The sequence below is a fragment of the Leuresthes tenuis genome, unplaced genomic scaffold (assembly GCF_036924035.1).
Source record: "Leuresthes tenuis unplaced genomic scaffold, fLeuTen1.0.hap1 SCAF_12, whole genome shotgun sequence".
In the NCBI taxonomy this organism is placed as follows: Eukaryota; Metazoa; Chordata; class Actinopteri; order Atheriniformes; family Atherinopsidae; genus Leuresthes; species Leuresthes tenuis.
The window spans coordinates 29,611,355-29,633,061 of record NW_027325366.1 but is presented as its reverse complement, the minus strand read 5'-3'; the positions used below and the strand labels follow the sequence as shown (position 1 = coordinate 29,633,061).

Sequence of the window (21,707 nt, the reverse complement as noted above, 5' to 3'; positions counted from 1 at the left end):
CTGTTGCTGTGAGGCGATGGTGCTAACCACCACAGCACCGTGCAGCCCATCATAAACAAACCTTCGTGGATGTCAGTTCTTTAATCTTTAGGTGCAAATTCAGAAGGTTTCAATGACAAATCTTTCCAGGTTGAACCTCAAAATTACCGCCTTTCGAATGTTTGGGGGTTCAGATCCAATCTATTCTCACTAATGGTCAAGAACTGGCGTTAGCTCTGCTTACCAAAACTATACAATCAGAAAAAGTGTTGTCAGGATTATAAACTGCAAAAAGGCTCAAACTGCAGCGTTTTATTGCTAAAGTTAATGCAAACGGACTGAGTTTAAGTTTTGTAATAAACTACTGGGCAATGCAATATTATATTGAATAATATGATATTTAACCATCCTATTATGTTGTTGGCATGCAGAAAATGAGTCTGTAAAGAAGGAAAATTAGTAACTAAAGCTGCCAAGTTAGTGTAAAAGACTAGGAGGAACAACTGATATTCCACCAGAATTGTTCTCAAGTATCAAGTTGGCAAAAAAAGGTAAAGTAGAAGTACCTGCTAATTTAATTCCACATTGCTTTATGAATCCATTAAGAGCAGACTATTAAAACAATGTCTGATAAATGACCTTTTTCTGCTCTTAAATGAAAATGTTGCAGAACGGCTGAAGCTGACCGATAAAAGCAAATAATGCTGCTTTCTGTGGGTTTGACTCTCTCTGTTTTTACAGAAAAAACCCTTAAATATGTGAAAGCAAATAGCACTCTGCTGTCTATTTCATGGGATATTTGAAATTTAACTGCTATCTTAACAGCTCTGAGAGTGGATTTAGATGGCTTGGAACTGGGCTGCTGTGGTCAAATCTCTACATCTGATGCAACCCAAATTGCTTTCCACATCTCCACCGTTGGTCCTGTGCTGTGCTACTCCTCGGGTCGGACCCAGCTGACAGGTACCCACTGAGGCTCGTTCTGTGCCTGCTGGATGATGGAGCAGAGCTGAATACAGGCGTCCTGTAGGTCGTCGTTCACCAGGATGCTGTCAAAAAACTGCTTGTATTTAGCTTCCATCAGCTGGGAGGCGTCCTCCAGCTCCAAAAAATCTTCCTCCTGCATGAAGAGAGATAAGACTATGCTCACTACTCCATGCTTTGACTCAGTTTATTCCTTATTTCTGCTCTGGTGTACTATCAAGCCGAATATTTCCAATATTTTCCTTCCTACTTTGATCAGTTTTGCTACAAAGTGGGAGAAATAGAAATGTAAAGCGAGGTATCATCTGCAGTCTTACCGTTGATGCTCTGTTGATGGCGTAGTTGGTGATAATTGTGGCGTTTCGCCGAGTTTGTCTCAGTCTTTCCGGGTTTGGAGGTTTGATGAAAATCACAAAGGGCTTAAATTTTCTTGTCCTTAACAGCTGGATGCTCTGAAAATGAAACAATTAGTCTGTTATTAGACAAAAAGGGTGCTCTGATCGGGATTTTTTGGGGCAAATCACTGATTCCTGGAAGCAGGACTGATCAATATTTGTCACAAGTCTTTTATAATGTAATATTATTCACTTATGATATGATTTGACAGCAGCTCATTTATCTTTAGGCAAGGTGTGCATCGAATTCTTAAAATCTTAAGATATAAATGACAATAACAGCTAAACGCAGACAGCCTTTAAATTAAGCATTTTCCTGGGTCCTTTTTTCTCTCTCTTTGACTAAACGCAGGACTTTGTGCCATAGTGGCACTCAATCAATCACTTAATGAATCGATCTTTACTCATATAACACTTTTTTAAAGCAGAAATGCCACTCAGAGGAGGAATAAACACAAAATTTAAAGAAATTCTAAAGAAACAACACTCTGAAAAAGGCAATTAACAGAAAATATTAGCAAACTATTAACAAAAACTGAAATAAAACAATACAAAAAGGGTTAAAGAAAATTATTAAAGATCTACAAATAATCATATTAGGTAGTGCACAAAGGTTAAGTGAATAAATTCAGTCATGAGTTTCAATTGTTTTCATTCAGTGGGTTGCATAATATCTGAGTGTATATCATTAATGACATGTAAATACAGCTGTAGCAGTTGAGAAAAGACTTTGCGATGCTGTTTGTATCCATGTGCTAACTGGCCAAGTTTAAGTTACTTTATGTAATTTACCCTCTTGATGATGGAATTACACTCACTTACAGAAACAAAAGGAACTGTAGTCAACTCCAGTGGGGGTATCGTCACTGTGCTGTGAGGCTTTGCTTTACTATTAGCATCTTCCTGCTGCTTGCTGTGCTGACACACAATCACCTTGGACTGAAAAAGCTTCATACACAGAAACTCACATGTGGTTCAACATCGATGATGCACATCCGTCCGCGTTTCAGCACCTCATCAATGGCATCGATGCTGGTTCCATACAGCTGGCCCTTACTCTCCCCATACTCCACAAACCTGAACACAGAAATACATTCACACTTGCGTACATATGGTGAAGTTTTTGAGCTAAATAGCGCTCAAATGGAACTGAATAGAATAGACTTGAATCTCAACAATGCAGGTAAAGAGAGAGAAGCCTACCTGTGGTTGCAGACCATGTACTCAAACAGCTCTTTGGTAACAAAGTGGTACTCTCTACCCGTCTGCTCCCCTTCTTTTAGTTGACGAGTGGTGTCTGCAGAAACACAGTGACCGTGATGGTATGAGCGTAGTCCAACACTCTAAACTAGAGCCTTACAGTTACCATATGATGCTAATTCACAGGTTTATAATTCCATTGATAGGTTTACATCCATTGATGCTGACAAACCTTATTTTTCGTCCCATATTGCACATTACTGCAACAGTTCTTACCACTTTTGCAGACGTTAGGAAGGCCCACACCTGATCAGAATAAGGCAAATGCTCGTGCATGTTGTGAGAGTGTTTGTTGAGAAACGGTGAGATAATAGGGGTGAACGTTCAAAACATTTACAAAATGTTAGAGCGATGTGGATTATATACAATAAAGCACACGACTATATGTCTTTGACCTTGTAGATTTCTTTCTGGAACTGTTACAATATGAGAACAATGACTTATTGGCTTTAAATGAATGAATGAAATGAGTGGACGTCACGTACGAGGGACAGGTCCCTGGAAGGTTGATGGGTTCAGTTTGATGAGTCTCTTCCTCAGCTCATTTACTCCAACTCCTGAAGCGCCTGTTCAGAGGAAACCATCGCAGATGTCAGCAGTCTCCTCATGCCACAAAGATTCTCAGTCATGAGTTTCCAGGAAAAAAAGCATTCTCACTGAAACTCTGGAGGGAACTTTTCACCCATATTGTATTCGAATATACTGAGATGTGTAAAAAGAGCCACTTTGGCAACTTAAATCAGACTGAGACATATTAAAGAAGGAACAGCTGAATAAAAATGGCAAAGTGAGCTTCCAAGACAATAAATACTGACTGAGATAAAAGCAAGGTTCAACCTAATCATTCCTAAGGGCAAGTGATCGTGTGGATATTCTCCTCTCACCGACAAGGATGATGAGGCGGTGGTTCTCCTGCGGGGGGCGCTGGTACAAAGCCACCTCCTCGTAGGGGGTGGACAGAGCGTTGATGTTGGGGGAGCAGGAGGTGCAGGACTGCCGTCTCTTCCTGTAGGACGTCCTCCTCCAGAGACGGAAACTCCGCCGGAAACCAGCTGATGAGGGCGAATAACGTGTTCATTTACATATTCATTCAGAGGCGAAGTCACTGTCCAAAGCCAGGAAGGGGAGTCGGATCTTCTTCTTTCATAAGTATACATATCTTCCATAAAAATAAATGAATCGTCGCCATGTTTTTAGGAAAAATGTTGTAGAAATCAGACTGCAGCAATACCTCAGAATAGGAGTAAGAGGAGAGCTTGATGCATGTCACTGCTACTCTGGTGGAAATCCTGGAATTATTGGTTCTCTGAACTGTATTTGCAGCTCATTAGAGGTAGAATACGCACTGATTTGAGATTTTAGTGTTTTTTCATTCTTCTTTTTAAAGGATTTTGGTTCATATATCCTGTTAAACAAGTATCCACCCTTGACAATTGTAGAGCAAATGAATAAATGAGGATTTTCCTCGTTCTTAATGTTTTATTGTAAGTTCATAAAGAACTGCTGGCTCCTCAGTCAGGCAGTTAACCCTTGAGACGCAGTATCTCAATGTCAAAGGCTGAAAATAAATAGTGAAACAAGAACCAGCAATTAAATGTGTTTAGTGAGAAATATCTGATTAAGCTTTAAATCTAAATTCAAGTTTTTCCTGAAGAAAGGGCCTAAAGAACCACATAAAAATGTCTTTAAATGGATATAATGAGAAAATAAATATCTTGTTGAAACATGAAATGATTAAATTAGTTTTTTCATGTCTCTTATACATATAATAATCCTTCTAAAATGTTTCATTTGTCCACCAATGAGCTAATCTGTCTCTCATTCTCTTATTCTCCTCTGTTTGCAGTCTCAGTAGATAAACCATCAAATTATGTGATCATTAAATGCATCTTACCCAAGTAGATCCCATCAGTAACATCGGAGTCGGCCTCATCTGAAGGAAAGAAACAGTCAAAGTCTTCGTTCTCTCCACAGGAGTTCCTTAACTTTGAATTTCACTAAACTCCTTCATTTAGCACAAAACAGATTAAATAATTAAAGTAGAAATACAAATTAATCCAGTTACCGTGAAGACTGAAAATACTAAATAAAAACTGCAATAAATGATGCAGCAGCACACTGCATCAGCTAATGAATCCTGTAGACTTTAATACAAGAAAACAGTACAAAGCATCACAAGTGACCGGCAGTCATTATCATTTGCTCATCTTAATCAGATCAATACACGAGTGTCTGGACAGACTTACCTACCAAAGTTTATTTCTTTAATATTTTCCAAATCTGGAGAAGAGAGAAAAAAACAAGAGTCACTTCCACTCCGCTGATGGTTGATGAGATTCTGCTTATAAAAACTCAGACACGCTTTACCTGCAACGATGCGTTTTCCATCAGCATTTGGCGGATCGTCCTCTGCAGGAGATGGAAAATAAAGTTAGTTTCTTCAAAGCTCAAAACGCACAGGTTAACATCTGATAAAGGAATGAAACACTGTGCTTCTCTTGTATTACCACAAAAACAGCCTCTAAAGAGGTTAGCCGCATTCCTTCTTATTCTTTAATTAACTCTGTGTGAGCTGTTAATTGGTTTGTCTGGAGTCCATTTGACCCAATGAATAGTTTCAGTCTTGAGATGATCATTTTTAGGGCTGGGCAAATATTAAATTCTTTAATCGCATGATTTCCTGTGATTAATCACGATTAATTGCATTGTTGTACACAGTTATTCAAAAGTAGCATATAATGCACTTTTATTGGAACTGTACATGATCAAAGTACTCCGGTGATAAGACACTTCCACGCTTACAAATAACTTTGGCTCTGTCGACTGCGCCGTCTTGAAGAACTTTGAAATGAAAATGTAAAAGTTCCATAACCTTCTTTGTCTAGCCCGCTTCATCCGCCATTCTTTTCTTTTCTGACTGTTTCCTGTGGGCGCCGCAGCAGTAAGCAACATGCTCGGCTCGCTCATGATGCACTTTTTCAAAATAAAAGCCGGTGAGCGACAAACGTTTACAATAACAATAATAAAAATTGCATTAATGGGAGACAAATAATTGTCGGCATTAGTTAACGCAAAAATAACGCGTTAATGTGCCCAGCCCTAGGAATTTTCACCCCATTTCTCATGAACGCCTATTCAAATGGTTCACAGATCTCACATCTCAAGCAAGTTGCTTTCTGTTCATTTTTCATGTTAGCGTGGCTTCATAAAAGGTCTTTCTGAGCAGGACTGAAACTGTCATGAGATGCTCCTCACAAATCATGAAAGGTCAACAGTTTCAGTGCAAATAAAAAAGAATATAAACAGCTGTTTAGTGAATTAAATGTACAGAGTTTTTTTATTTATTTATATTCCCTACAGGCATGGTTGTTTGTCTCGTTTGTCTCTATGTGGCCCTGTGATGGACTGGCGACCTGTCCAGGGTGTACCCCGCCTTTCGCCCAATGACTGCTGGGATAGGCTCCAGCCCACCCGCTACCCGATTAACGGACTGTCGGTATAGAAAATGGATGGATATTCCCTACAGGGAGAAAAAAGTGACTTTTCTGAAAGTTGGTGAGTCAAAGAGGCCAGAACATTAACTTAGGCTGAAGCAGGAACCTGACTTTTGGATCTCAGACAGCAATCGGACTAAGAACAAATGTCGCTCTTTGAAAGTATTGGAAGGTTATGTCTGACATGCGAGCAAAATTAAAAGCACTTAATTGATGCTGAATAAATGTCGGGTTCATTCAGCTTCCATCTTAAAAGTCAACCGCTGTTCTGAATCTAGACTTTGATCAAATCTCGGTGTGTCAGTTGCCAAATTTAACCACAATACAATGTTGATTCAGTGCCATCTTTTCAGAATTGAATCTATAAGATATTTGATCCACGCTTTTTTACCAGAACAGAGTGTTACATTTACAAGCTGGAGGAATATGTTAAATATCTGAACCTTTTATCAGTAAAATAACGTTTAGTTTGTTTATCATGCTACCATGGAAACCGTACTTTTAGTTTGTGGATCCTAATAAACTGAATATTGTTTTTACATCTTTTGCCCTAAAAAGTCTGTTCTCTACTGCTGATATCAGATGTAAGTCTGGGCCTTTTGTAAGAGATTATACATTCACTGAAACTCTGCTCTGGTTTGGTCAGTGAATTATGTGATTTCTGTGTTAAAATGTGGTAGTGTCAACGTTAAATGTGCTTATAAAACAAATGTTTATATGCAACTGTCTAATAAACGTCTGTCTCAACTTCTCCTTCACATTGTGCAAAAGAAAAGTCAAACTATGTGTGAATAGTTTCACACGACCACACAGAAAGCCTGAGGAAGAAAGCCTAAATTTACAGAAACAGATCACAAGTTAGCTCGAAGTGGAGGTTTAGGTTTTGTCAAGCCAGCTCAGGTAAAGTTACCCTGCTTCTTGGTTGGACGTGCTCTGTGGTGACTAAAGTCTCTTTATAGGAAATGACTAGAACAACAGGGTCACATACTCCAGAAAGTCACATTGAAATGTAGCTGTTTGGATACAAACAACCTGTCATTTCTGTGAATGATAAGCTACTCTATGAGTGCTTCATCAGGTGCCACACCCACCGTTATCAGCCACGGACACTGAGGACAGCAGGAAGGAAAGAAACAGCTGTTATTTGAAGTTACATGCACAACGCTACGTCAAAACTAAGGTTAACCCAGGTGGGAAATATGACTGAAACCATAGTCAGTGTTAAATTACACTTCTGATATTACTCTGTAGTCCAGTCTCACCAGAAAACATGTGACGGCTACACTGGTAAACAAAGTCACAAGGCAGGCTTTGAAATTTAGCGTGTCATTTAGGGCAGCGTTCATGTGACATGATGGGGAAACCCAAACTGTGAACTATGAGATTTGCACATTTTAATTCTTAATGTCTAACCATTCAGGAGTGGGAGCAAAGTATGAAAGAAATGGGAAAAAGTAGAGCTGGATCTGCAAATGAATGCCACGTTGTTCATGTTTCTGTGTCACAATTACAATTTTTTTTACACAGCGACATTTTGTGCTGTTGTCCCACATATCTGTGGCATCCTGTGGCCCGACACTGTGTTATAGGTTAAGTTTACTGACATTTTGTTTGTGTGAGAACTGTCCATTGTACAGATTTTTCTTCTCCACACACACATTTACATTGCTAATATGTGCCTGATTGTTGTAAAACTCGCAGGTGACACAGAATCACACCTTCAGTGTCCAGCTGGAGGAAAAGCACATTGTCAGGAACAAACCATGCTCTAGAAGAAGAAGGGGCGAGTGTTCTGCTGTACTGGTACTCAATACTCTCTGTCACTCTGCCGTGTGGAGGGAAACACCATCATTATAGTTTTCCATCCCAGGTACAGCCAAACATCTTCTTCTAGCGCATGGTGCATTTCAGTCTGCATACTGAGATTTTCATTCAGTCTGAGAAATACACAAGATGGGTTGAGACAACGAAGAGGAATGCTTACAGGGTCTGATGCAGGTATGAACCTGTAACGGCTGACACCACCAGTTCTCCCTCTGTTTACTTCAGAAATAAAACAACAACAAAGAAGAAACATTAAAATAATTTCAGCTGCATGAGCAGCACGAAGCTCAGATACTAAGTGAAATAACAACAACGTAAAACACTCATATTTCATTTGAAGTCATGTGAAAGTTCAGCTTTGCCTGATTCAAGTAGTACTAATGAAATTATTATCAACTTAATAATGTCAGAGTACTCAAGTGTTATCAGCTTCATGAAGAACGCAGCTGTTCGGTCTCATAAAGTCAAAGTATTTGTGATAAAAGTAGTAAAATACTATCAGCTTCAAGCAGACAAAGAATGAGAAGTAAAAGTACACGTATAATGATGTAGTGAAAGTATCAGCAGAAGATGTATTATCAACTTCATATAGTTGAATAGTGGGATGAAGTACTTCAGAACTTCAGTGTGAAGAAGTATCTTCATATGGGGCGTGGCTCAGTGGTGGGTCGTCCAATAACTTGAAGGTTGGCGGTTCGATTCCCACTCTCACCGCTCAACGATTGGTGAACTGAGGCAGTTCATCAACTTGTCACGGCTGAGTTGCCCTTGAGCAAGGCACCGTAGCCCCATGCTCCCCGGGCGCTGTGAATCTTCCCACTGCTCCAGTGTATGGCATCTGTCTCTAAGAGTGTGTGACCCTGTGCATGTGCATGTGCATGTGTCAAAAGGGGTCAACCTGGATTAAAAGCGGAGGACAAATTTCATGTGTATGCATGACAATAAATCTGATTGTCATCTTAAAAATGTCAACAGATAAAGTACTCAAGTACTGTAAACATAATTATTGAAATAATTATGGAGAAAATGTACTTAAATGATCACTTTTGTGCAGTTTTAGTATCGCTTGTAACAGAAGTGAAGTTTTATCAGCTTCATGTTGTAAAAGTATTAGCTGTAAAAGTATAGAATTAGCCTCCTGTAGCAAAAGTATCAACAGTGGAATTACTGAAGTATTATTCCCTTCATGTAGTAACATCTGCTGTGAGAGTATCAGTTGTAATAGTACTTGGGTTTGATCAGTTTCGTGTAGTAAAAGGCTCAATAATGGAATCACTGAAGAATTCACATCTTTGTGTTGACACACGTTGAAGAATCAACAGAAAAAGTACTGAAGAACTTTCCGCCCCACTCAGTAATTTATTCCAGCTCCCAAACACTAATTTTATATGGTGCTAAAGCTTAAATTAGCTTAATTATTAAATAATTTAGCAGTGAAAGCACGAGTAAAGCAGTAAAATGATTAATTTCTAAATTTTAAACTTGTTGAAACACTCTCCAACAGAGGTACGCTGCAGGTAGTTTTACCATGATAAACGCACAACTTCTGGTGTGTGGAGCAACAGCTCCCCCTGGTGGCAACGTGAGAGGGCGACAGGCGTCAGTATGTGTGTGATTGGGCCTCACCTCTTCAGCATGCTGGCAGAGGGAATGAGACCAGCGCAGGACGCTCCACGGGGCAACTTCCTGGCCTGCCACCACTGTCCGTCCGACTGGTCGACCACCTCCAGCAGGTCTCCCCTGCTGAACGGCATTCCTGCATCTGGACATGGGATGGAGGAGTCCTGCTGGGGGCAGTAGTCCACCATTGCCCTCATGTACGCCTGACAGAGAGTGGGACAGTTTTTGGGTGAAATTGTCCTTTAAAGTATCGCTTACATTTTAAAGCCTGTAAACTTTACCACAGAAGTATTTTTTTCCACATAGATAAAAAAGTTTACTTTACATTACGCCTCTTTTGAACTGTTACTGAAAAGAAGGATGGCTTTGTGGGTCGTTGAATATTTTTAAAAAGCCAAAACTTAGTCATGTTGTGTTAGTTACGTGCTACAAGAGCTTAAAAACAGAGATTAAACAACATGTTTGATCAGAGATAAAACTCAAATTTCCTTTGTTAAACAATCAGGAGGTTGAATAACAGCACAAGCACTTTTAGGGATAAAGTTTGTGCAATAATAACAAAGAAATTATCAATACTAAGCTTTAGAGCTGGTAGGTGGTAGTGTGGCAGGTGAATATATTGCTGGAATGATCACAACAGTCAAAAATCTTATTGAATAAACTAAATAGTCTATCAAAAAGAAGTTTAATTCTTTATTTGTCAAGTTTCCCAACACTTCAAGGTCTGCTTTGCAGGATCTAACACTTGGAGTAATTTGATGACTCTTCCTAAGTTCAGCAATGAAAGTCACATTTGCTCCTGGTCTATTGTGTCCGGAACTTTTGATGAGAAGTAGCTTTATTTTTAATTTATTTTCTCTTTTACAGAGCGTTTTAGTTGATGCAGAACTACAAAGCATGATGCATATTGACCATAATTGGCACATGAGATGAAAAACTCTCTGAAACAGACTTTCTATGATCAACTCCATGATATCACAACCTTTCCTCGACTGGCCTCAGGATTTACTAACATGTATGTATTAATTTGACTATTAGTTATCCCTCTCCCAATACTAATACTACTTATTACACCTTTTTGATCTGTCACTCAGGTAGTTGAATTTTCAGAGAAACACTGAACAATACACCAGTTTTCAGTTACAGCAGGAATGCTCCACAGCACGTTTAGTTCAAGGATTGTTGTTCTGTTAATATAAAGTCCTTAAGTCCTTTGAGATGCTCAGTAAAACAGATAATATCTGTCTATAAGTTTTGCTGAAGATGACTCCAGTCTTGGAGCCAACAGTTCACATTTCTGATCATCCAGCCAGACACGGAGGCACCAAACTAATCTTTAATCGTAAACCAGGCCCCAGCTACTTTCAAACTGATTGAGCAACTCCAGTTAAACAGATTCTTATATTTCCTTTGCAGTACGTTTGATTTGAACGGTTGCAAAGAGGTGCATATTTCTTACCGGCTTGTGGTTGCTGCTGGCCTGAGCAGGATGTGGAATGACTTTAAACAGGATCGTGCCCGTGGAACTGGTCTGGGGTGGAAAAAGAAAGAGATATCAATCAATTTCACTACAAAAGGAACAATTTTAGAGTTTTCTTTGTTGAATATTAGAAATAATCGGCCTGGTCTCACTGAAAAAAAACACGTAATCAATAAATTTGTCTATTTGTACAAAACATCTGGGCATCTCAATCTAGGTTCGTATATTGTGAGATGGCATGTTTCTGTAGGCAGTTGTTTGGTGTAGGGTAACATCACATCACTGTAACATCGAGTGTTAAAATGTCGACATTATTGTGTCGCGAGTGTTAAAGTCGTCATGTGACTGCCGGGGGGGAAATGTCATCAGTGGCGAGATGAGAGCTAGATCGCAGTAGAGAACTGAGGAAGGAAGATGTAGCAAATGAACAATTTCTCAGCTTTTATGGTTAAACTATCCATGTTTTTCAGATTTTACAACCTGTTATGTGATCCCACTGTCCCAAAGGTCTATGGATTAAGCACCTTCCAACTAAACTGAGGCCAACTAAACACTAGGGGCGGCTGTAGCTCAGGAGGAACCACCAAGCAGAAGGTTGGTGGTTCAACTCAGGAATCCTGTAGCTGGTCCCACTAAATGTCGAAGCATCCTTGGGCAAGACACTGAACCCTGCGTTGCATGTATGAATGGTTAGAAAACACGTAGTTATGTACAGACTTAAGACGCGCTGTAGCATGCAGTGTCAGAAGCGCTTCGAGTGGTCAGCTAGACTAGAAAAGCGCTATACAAGTACAGTCCATTTACCATAGTGAGACACTGAAAGTGTTTACGCATCGATACTCAAGCAGTATGTCTGTGGGGACTTTTTGTATGCGTAGTATTCTTGAGCCTTTACTGTAAAGCTTAGGTTTTTTTTTACTTTTGAACACCTAAAGCAGATGTACTGCAGAGAGGGGGCAGCCATGTCTGTAATATCTGAGCAGCTTTGGGCCGTTTTGTACAACAATCAGTGGCTCTTAACTGGATATAACACAAAACAGTGTTTGAGCTCATAAGATAATTAAACATCCCAATTTCCTCTTGATATTCCTTTTAAATGTAGATTTATTTAGTAGTACTTCTCACTCTCAGTTCACCTACCAGGATCTGGATGACCTTTTCTGGCTCCATGCCCACCACTGGGTTCCCGTTCACTTCCAGTAAGAGATCCCCAGCATAGAGGAGTCCTGGCACACAAAGCCACGTTAAACTATCCCATGTTTGCATTTTTCCTGCTGTCACACTCATGGATGCTAATGCACATATAGCCGTATATAGTTTTGTCTCACCACTGCGATCAGCAAGTCCTCCATGAATTACCCGAGCGATGTAGATGTCTCCGGTCTCCTCTTCCCTCCTTATTGTTGCCCCCTGTTAGACAAATATTTATTCCAGAATTGATTATCTTTAAAAACTGCAGTGGATACCAGGCAAAACAGATTAAAAATCAGTGGTTGAAACACTGAGGTTATGATGACAACAAGAAGGCCTTTTGAAGCAAATGCAAAGATTCTGTCATTTGGAAAAGTAAAATAATATATTTTTCTTAAACTTTGTCCCTGCTGGTCGTCATTACTATGAAAATGGCTGCAGCAGTTGAACTCAGAGTCTTCAACCTGACCAACAATATTAGATAATTCAAAACTTTACTGCAAATCCACAAATTCTTCAGACTTTTCTCTTAGTTTGGCCTAAAATGTTGGAATCTGAAGTAACAGATGATAATGTATTGGATATTTTATTATTAAACAAATAATAATTCTGTCATATCAAAATGTTGTGAACATGGTCTAACGTGGTGGACTTGTATGTAACATTGATTGAATATATTCGCTTGCATTAGTCAGTGTTACAGTGTGTTCACAGCGCTCTTTCTACTACTGTATATTTATTTATTGCACCCGGTATATCTTCTCACTGTTCGTCCATTTATTAATATAGCACACCTGTATATTTGTCTATACTACATGTGGATATTGACCCTCTGTATATTAATATAGCACACCTGTATATTTGTCTATACTACATGTGGATATTGACCCTCTGTATATTAATATAGCACACCTGTATATTTGTCTATACTACATGTGGATATTGACCCTCTGTATATTAACATAGCACATCTGTATACTTGTTCATACTACATCTGTATATTGCCCTTATGCATATCAATGCAAAGTCATTCCCATTGATTTCATACTGCTAAACTATTCCCACATCTGTATATTGTCCTCTATTATTGACTTACTTACTGTATATATCGCACTTGCTGCACTTTGCCCTTCTGATTAGATGCTAAACTGTCTTTACACGTGTAATGACAATAAAGTTGAATCTAATCTAATCTAATCTGATTGTTTAGGGATCTAATTCTAAGGGATTTAGATATATTTTTTAGAAATATTTTTCCATCCATCCTGAGCAGAGATTCTCAAACTTCCTTCTCCCCAGAAACATTTTATCTGGTCTTGATAGAGTTAATAGCTAACTTCACATCTTCCGATTAGAGTGCATGTGGTCCTGACAGCGGACCTCAAAGGCTGGCACTTGTAGGTGTGACTGCTTTGACTGACACCTCTGTGTGAAAATGGTAATGATTGAAAGGCTTTGGACCAGACCAGTGTTGAACCTGAGCTGCATGCCAGCTATTTTGAATCTTGACTGCTTGCTGGGGCTGGCAATATTTACTCAGCTTTCAGTTAATTGGATTATCAGACCCTAATGGGACTCTGATATCTAGCTTTTTAATTGGTCTGAAATGGAAATGTATCATAGTTATGGATACAGCAGAATGTGCTAGCTGATAACATCACTCCTGGCTTTCCAAAAACCCCAAGAAAACATCAAACTAAATGCTTAACTTGTGACATAAACAATGGTTGACCTCATCTTTTATATAAGGCTCACAGCATTTACCTTGATTATGTGTAAAAGTGTGTATTCAAACTCTACAAAATAGAAATTCAAAGAGTGGAATAGACTTGGTGATAGGTGTGGAAAATTACAGCCATTTACAATCATAAAATGAAACACTTCGTACCTTTAAATCAAATTCCTTTTGCTTCTTTTAGTAATCCAGTAAAAAACAATTGTGTTGCTGATTAAGAGTTGATCTGAATCTGCTTCTGGTTTGTGGTTGAACATTTAACAGATAAACTAAGACGTGGGAAATGCTGATTTAACTCCAGCATTGTTTCCATTCTGAGAATTATGTTCTTCCATGCAAAGTAAGGTGTTTGAGTCTGAGTCACTGTCTGTTTCAAATAGCAAAGCAGGCAGGAAAGGCACCAGTCTGTTTTCAGTTTGAGGGCTTTTTTTTCATCTTTTTCTTTGTTTTCAAGCAGCCAGTGCTCTCACAGTCTGGGTCCTCCGGTTGAGCTCTTGTAACTTTTCCACTGTTAAACCAAACGTGTCCATTACTGCCACTACCACCTGCCCTCTGGCTCATTTGGGATCCTCCGTTTAATTGTTTGGGAGTCTGAGACACTGCGAAGCCGTCTGCATAGGAACTGACGGACGAAGAAGAAGACGAGCCAGACAAAGTGTCGTCAGGTGATAATGGACGTGGATAAGGTGTGGGAGGTTTGCAAACCACTTTTGGAGAAAGCGAGGAGACCCTCGGGGGAGGTGTGGGACCACTGCGCTGTTTCAGCCTGCATGGGGGTGATGCTTCCAGGTGTTTTTGGGCTGCAATGATCCCTTGGAGCTTGTCAACCACTTCAGCAAGAAGGTTGAGGGCCTGGGCGTTCTCTTCCACGCTGTCTGTGATCATTTCTGTGGCTGCCACCATCTTCTGGCCAAGATGGAGTACATCCTGACTACTGTGTTCAATACTGCTGGCCACTGTCTGAACAGTAGACCTGAGCTCTTCCATGCTGCACTGTTTGTTGAGCTGGGGAGGTGGAGGAGGCTGGTGGTGTTTCGGCTGCGAGTTTTGTGTCTGTTTTGATTTCTTGAGGCATTCATTGTGATGAGGAACAGTGGAGTAGTAGGGCATACTTGGCTGGCTTAAAGGTTCTTTCTGGGGTTTGTTATGAGGTCCAGCTTGACACCCGTGTTGCCTGACAGGGGTGGAGAGTGTGCTGATGCCTTGCTGCCGAGTAGAACGCTGAGGTGCAGGACTAGGAGGTGCAGTGTGAACTCTGACACGAGCACTATCGTAAGTAGGAAAGTTCCTTGATTGCCCCCCTCGAGTACTGTTTTTGCATAAGAGGGGAGAATTTGGAAGACTGAGATTGTAAGCCAGGACTGGAGAAGGAGGGTAAGCATAGTCATCACTGCCGCTTGAAGCACCTTCTTCCCTATTTGGTCTCTCTGACAATGAGAAATAACACACACAAGAAAATCAGATAAAAGGAAAGGAAAGTTTACCGCTAACAGCAATGGACCCATGAGGGATAGCAAGATGAAAAATATGATTAGAACACCAAAGAAAGACAAGTAAGCTTTTGTGGTGAAAGATGATAGATGAAAAGGTCATTTCCTTTCAGCGTGTTATTGAAAAGATGAGCAGGCAAAGGAGTCAGGAAATGTCTAAATGGATGGATGAAAGAGAGATGGCCGACATGAAGTACATGTGAAAATACTTGTGGATGGACTGGTTCTTCGTACGTCATCATCATGACTCCTGGCTTGACTTATAGGCTTGATCAGAGACACACGAATGGCTGAACGATAAAGAAAAACAGACCAATGACTGGTTCCATTTTCCTCCCTCTTACCAGTGCAGACATCAGGACTAAAGACAGCCGGAGCCGACTGGTTGAGCCTTTTGTTCCAAATTTCTGCATTTTGTGGGCGCAGACAGCAACTTCCTGTTGATTCATAACGGGGGAGAAAGGGGCTGCCTCTGGAGGGGTAAAGAGGTGTGGCTTCACTCTCAGTCATGCTGAGCTCCTGCCCTGACCACACCGACCTCGTAGGGATGAGGCGCTCCAATGTGAGGCGATGAAGGCTGCTCCAGCGACCACGAATAACTCCAACCCCGTCTCCTATATTTCCTCTGTGCTCTGCTCCACTCTTGGTGAATGAAAGATGGGAAACTGAGTTTTTATGATTTTAAAATCAAAACCATCCTCTGTAAAGCAGTGATTGGTATATGTAGCCTTTACATTTGTTATGCAACTATGTTTTGTAGGTTGCAGGGAAATATAAGCTGATTGCTTGTCTCACTTCTTGAGTGTAGGAATATTTCAAACTGTCCTCCCTAACAACACCCCATGGGTCATTTTTCATGCAGGAAATAACAACCTACAATGATATTACAATTAAATTAAAAGAACTTGAGACCTCTAGTGGCCATAAGAAAGACTGGATGTCTGCTATTGTGACAATTGCATAGTACAAATGTTGTATTCAAGTCCTAAAGGTGATATTTTTGAACACCCTTTTTTCTATCTCTTACCCTAATCAAGTAATGTTACTGCTGAACCCAACCAGGAGGTGACAGAGTGTTTAAGTAAGGATCTGTGGCTTTATTAACTGAAAAAAACCCAGAAGTGAAAAAACACTTGTATCTGAGTGTCAAGTTTGAATTTTCTGTATGTAGTTGTGTTATTGACGCCCTCTAAAATATCTTTGAGGTGAAGCTATGAGGCTTTGGTTTAAGTTATTACAATATTACTAATTACTAATTATTCCTGCACAAGAGGATCATACTATCTTAGGAAGCCAGGAAGCTCTGTCTCACCACATTTCCAATATAATTTTAATAGGCAGTTGTTTTGTGATGGTAATCACAATAAATGAGCATTAAACTGTGGAGTCTGTGTTTAGTTTAACTGAGTCTCCTTCCCTCTTGTGGAATAATTATTCTCGTCAGAAATGGCAATGTGTTGACATCAGAACTTTGGGAGTATCATCACCTTCAGCAGCACAGTTGGAGCTGTATTACAGTAGAGAACTGAGGGAGAAAAAGGTAGCTATTGCACTTTTTGTAGCCTTAATTTGAAAGTGCTGCATAGTTTCAGCCAGACTTGCCCATTTTTGCCAGGTGGTTGTGGCAGACTTCAACGCTAACTCCTGTTGTCAATGATTCAAGAAGAAATTAATATTTCTGTCTTACCAGTGGCTGGTTGTTCTTTACAAGACAAACTATTCTCATGGCCTCCTCATCCTCAGGTAACTCATCAGGCAGGGGTGGCAGGACAGGTAGATAGTCTGACTGTGCTACACTGTCATGGGAAGATAGAAGGGCCTGACAGGCACAAGGACAATCAGAAACTGTCTTACCAGGGCATCAAAAAGGTGTTACAAAAAGGTTTAGAGTGAATCTCACTTCAGACCTTGACATGTGGTGAATTGAGAAGGCTGTAGAGCTCTCTAGCTTCAGTTGAAGGATGATTGGCGCTCTGTATTGTAGTCGTGATCTGAAGTAAAAGGAAGAAGACTGATGAATACAGAATTAAGTTAAGGATAAGTTAAAGGAGACATGTTATGCTGCCCCCCCCACAAATTCACACCATTATATTAGTTTTAATTAAATATCTTGGACACACTTTAGTGAAATTAACATTTTCTGTCATGAATTCACCCCCTTATTCAGATAGGCCAGTTTTGGGTTGTGGAATGACCTCTCCATCCCCCTGGATCTGCATCTTTTGAGATAGATAATACTCAGTAACCATATGACAGAGTATATGGTAAAGAGCCTAAGAGTTAAGATTAGCACACACAGAAAACTGAACCCACAGTACCACACACCGAACTGACAGCAGAATTCTTCTGTAACTACACTAAATCTCACCTCAGCGTCCCTATTAAAAAGCTGCTGAAGCTTAGCTGCATTATGATATAATTTATCAGTGTGTTCACTCACCTCACATGAGAGTCCTGAGGCATAAGGCAAAAAGGGGCTTGGTGTTTGCCTCTGAAACTGCATCAGGCACTCATAAGTCTGGAGAGACAAAGAAGAAATTAAAATATCAATTTACAAATGGATTTTCTGTCTGTCCATGGCAGAATCGTTGAATCAGGTACTTTCAGCAGGGCGCGCAGCCACGGTGCACTGAGCAGGTCATGAAGCAGCTGAGCTCCACCAATGTCTCTGCTGACGGCTTCACCAACGTCTTCCACCACACTGGAAAGCACCTCACTGACGCCTGCACACACACATAAAAAAAGACAATAATAGCGAACAGTTTGAAACCACAATTATTTCAACCACAGGTGGATCACGACTTTGATGATTGCAGTATAAATCTGCAGATTAGTGATGTTTAAAATATCTCAACAACAGCTGCATGTATTACTGAACGGTTCATGCGTTCTAATAGTTTGATTGTTGTGTTAAATTAAAATAAAAACAGAACACAGTTTTTTGAAAATCTCATATACCAATAAATTTAGTGATAATACAAAATTAAACAAACATCAAATGTTTTAATATCTTATGAAAAAAAAAAACGCTCAACTTGAATTTAATGGCAGCATAAGATCTGAAAAAGTCTTGGACAGGCTGAAAAAGTAAGCGGCACCAAAGAGAAAAAGCTGGAGAAACATGCACTGTTACATAACTGGGTATAAAAAGAGCACCTTAGAGAGAAAGAGTCTCTCAACTATGTTTCTCTCCATGACATTTTAAAGACTTAGTACATAATATCATCGAAAGATTTGGAGAATCCAGAGACATCTCAGTGCTTAAGGAACAGGGTGGGAAATCAACATTGGATAGCTGTGATCCTCGGGTCCTTACTCCGCCCATTAAATGGGCCCCGCATTTAATTCAAAGCAGGCTCGAGTCTGTCTGGAAATACCCGCATGGGCAAACGATCAGTAGCAGAAGTTATTGTTAGTGAACACAATTCACCAACATCATGCAAAGGAGAAGCCAAATGTGAGCATGATTTGGAAACACTGCTGTTCTGTGGTCAGATCAAGCAAAATTTCAAATTATTTTTGGAGATCATAAAGGCAACGTCATCTGGACTAAAGAGGAGAAGGACCATGCAGCTTGTTATGAGTGCTCAGTTCAAAGCCTGCATCTCTGATGGTATGAGGGGGGAGGTGTGTGTGTGTGTGTGTGTGTGTGTGTGGGGGGGGGGGGGGTGCATTAGTGCCTATGGAGCTAAAAAAAATCCCTGTACATCTGGAGAGGCACCACCAATGCTGAATGGTATCCACAGGTTTTAGAGGAACGCGTGCTCTCATCTCAAGCAAAACAATGCCAAACCACGTACTGCATCGATTAGCCCTAATAGGCCTGCCTGTCGTCCAGAACTTTCACCAAATTAAAAACATTTGGTGCATCATGAAATATAAAATACGGCAAAATATGAATAAAATATTGTTTTCTGACATTTGGAAATCATTGCATTCTGTATTCATTATTATTTGTTTATTTATATTTTACACCGTGTCCCAAGTTTTAAGGAATTGGGTTTGTACTTCGCTCATTTGAACCAAAATAGCCTTTTTAAGTTCTCTCTCCTCTTTGAACATTAACAGTGAATTACCACCATCAGAAATGGTAAGTTATTACATGGGTCATATTGTATGATAGAGAGATTTGCTCGGCTCATGCATGTGTGTTTCACAGGGATGATAACATGATTTTAGTTTAGTATCAGGAGATGTTTAAAGCTTGAAGAGAAGGTGATAACATGAGCAGGTGGTAACAGCCCCGGTGTTGTAGATAGACACCAATAAAGAAGTGTAGAGGTTGGAATTAGATATGATTCAAGTAGACCTTAGTTTGAAATTAAAATAAAACACTATAAAAGAAATTAAACAGTGGATGCAACCAATGATGTTCGGCTCTATGAGTTTCTAAGGGAAGCTGACATAAGAATGTAAGTTTCTTTGTGTTTGTGTGTGCTTCCTCACCATCTTCCATTTTCTTTCTCATGGTGATTATCCAAAACCACTGATCAAAATCGGATGGATTCTTTCACTGAAAAGAAAATACTTAAATAATCACAAATATGTCATTGCAAACAAAGACCTGACCTTGTATTTAACGACTATAGCTAACATAATTCTTCTTTACAGAATACTGTACAGAAAAGGCGATACATTTGAGTTGGAAACAATAAAACTCCAACACTATGGGTCATACGTGCTATTGTTGCTTTAAAAAACAATAAACACCAGGCTGTGTGAAAACCATGAACATGTCAAAAAGGCAACATGGTAAATATAGCTTTCTAACATGTGGAAACTCAAGCCTCTACCTCAATAATACTTACTCCATCTGTCTTTACAATAGGGACAAACAAGTTGTTGGAATGTCAGCACACCTGAAATGTTGTTTATCAATGAAGAGCTGAGTAAAAGGTTATACATATTCAGATATTTTGTGAGTGATATTAGAGCCTAACTATCTTCAAAAGTTTGTTTGTGCTTTTGTACTTTGGTCTTTTTTGGGTTATCCGAAACAGTTTATGGTGGTTTATTAAAAAAATATGCAAAAAATCTGTTGGCACATATATTAGGAAAGGTTTACAAAGAGAGGACAAAGACAAAACTACCAATAATGGGCAAAAAGTTCAAATCTTTCACCCAAAGTGGATCTGTTGGATGTATAAACCAAATAGACAGTAGAAGGCTTGTGAAGACAAGGACAAAATGGGTGTACTTTTGTATTTTTTGCAGGGCCAGGGGTAGTTAGTCGATAAGGGCGATCAGGCAATGCACCACCAAAGGGAAAAAAAGAGTTATTTGTCATTTTTTTCCCACAGCGTTATGGTGGTTGTGACAGTTATAGACAGTTTTAGCTGCTCTGTATGTCACTGTCCAATCAGCGTAAGGCCGTGCTCCATGAGCTACCGCCCCTTTGGGGCGATTTTTGGTCAACTGCTCCCATTGACTCTAATGTAAAATAATTTTATTTCAAATTTCTGGCGTTCCAATACAATCTCTATGAGTTCCGGGAGGGCTCGCCACAACGTGCTTTCATCATACGTAATGTGAAGATGGCTAACGTAGCCACCACGTGCTAGTCCTTTTCAAGCTCACCACAGTGAGTGTAAACAATTGAGTTACTCCGTAATAGTTTAATTAATATAAATAGTCTGGTGGTGTCTTTGATTAACAACAAAATTTTTAACTATTTGTCATGGAAAATCAATGCTAATATAAAGTCAAGAACTGTGAATAAATACAACTAATGTTTTCAACTTGTATCTGGTCCCTGTCTTACTTAATGGTGAAGAAGATATCTCTCACTATGTTCAAAGGTACTTGAAAGTAAACTGATTACCTATTAGTATGTGGTAAATGTGGCTAAAGGGAAAATCTTTATCCTGCAATCTAGTGCTTAGATGCGGTGTTGGTAATTGGAATTGACCAGAAAAAAAAAAAGAAATTGTGACAGGTGACTTACTACTTATTAAGTCACTTTAGTCATCATCGCTACTATAGCAACCCCCCCAAGAAATTTGCCAGGAACCGCTACTGTGCAGGGCAAAAACACTACATAGTAGAGACTTCTTGTGTAGTACAATTTTTGAGGCACACAGTCAAGTGTCTGTGATTTAATTGTGTGTCTCACAAACTGTACGTATCTAAGAATAAATATATGATGTTTCTTTAAAAATTTTTATTAAACCTAGAATGTTCCAATAACTCAGACATCATGAGCATATATTGGATCATAGCAGGATATATATATATATATATTGATTTCTAAAAACA

General features: G+C 39.6%; 2 protein-coding genes across 2 annotated transcripts in view; one reads left to right on the top strand and one right to left on the bottom strand.

The window, feature by feature from the left end:
- gdap2 (ganglioside induced differentiation associated protein 2) overlaps positions 1-21,707 on the top strand; it is a 358,630-nt gene that overhangs the window by 202,661 nt on the left and 134,262 nt on the right. The window lies entirely within an intron of this gene.
- On the bottom strand, positions 914-19,920 carry LOC140319259 (MAGUK p55 subfamily member 4-like). The gene is made up of 17 exons (XM_072396850.1): positions 19,899-19,920; positions 18,054-18,175; positions 17,893-17,970; positions 17,360-17,443; positions 17,140-17,271; positions 12,365-12,446; positions 12,177-12,262; positions 11,016-11,087; positions 9,563-9,759; positions 8,097-8,155; positions 4,513-4,551; positions 3,503-3,670; positions 3,104-3,184; positions 2,562-2,655; positions 2,327-2,435; positions 1,281-1,415; positions 914-1,099 (listed from the first exon to the last, which is right to left on the bottom strand). Exons 1-17 carry the CDS (start codon positions 19,918-19,920, stop codon positions 914-916), a joined length of 1,746 nt encoding a protein of 581 aa, XP_072252951.1.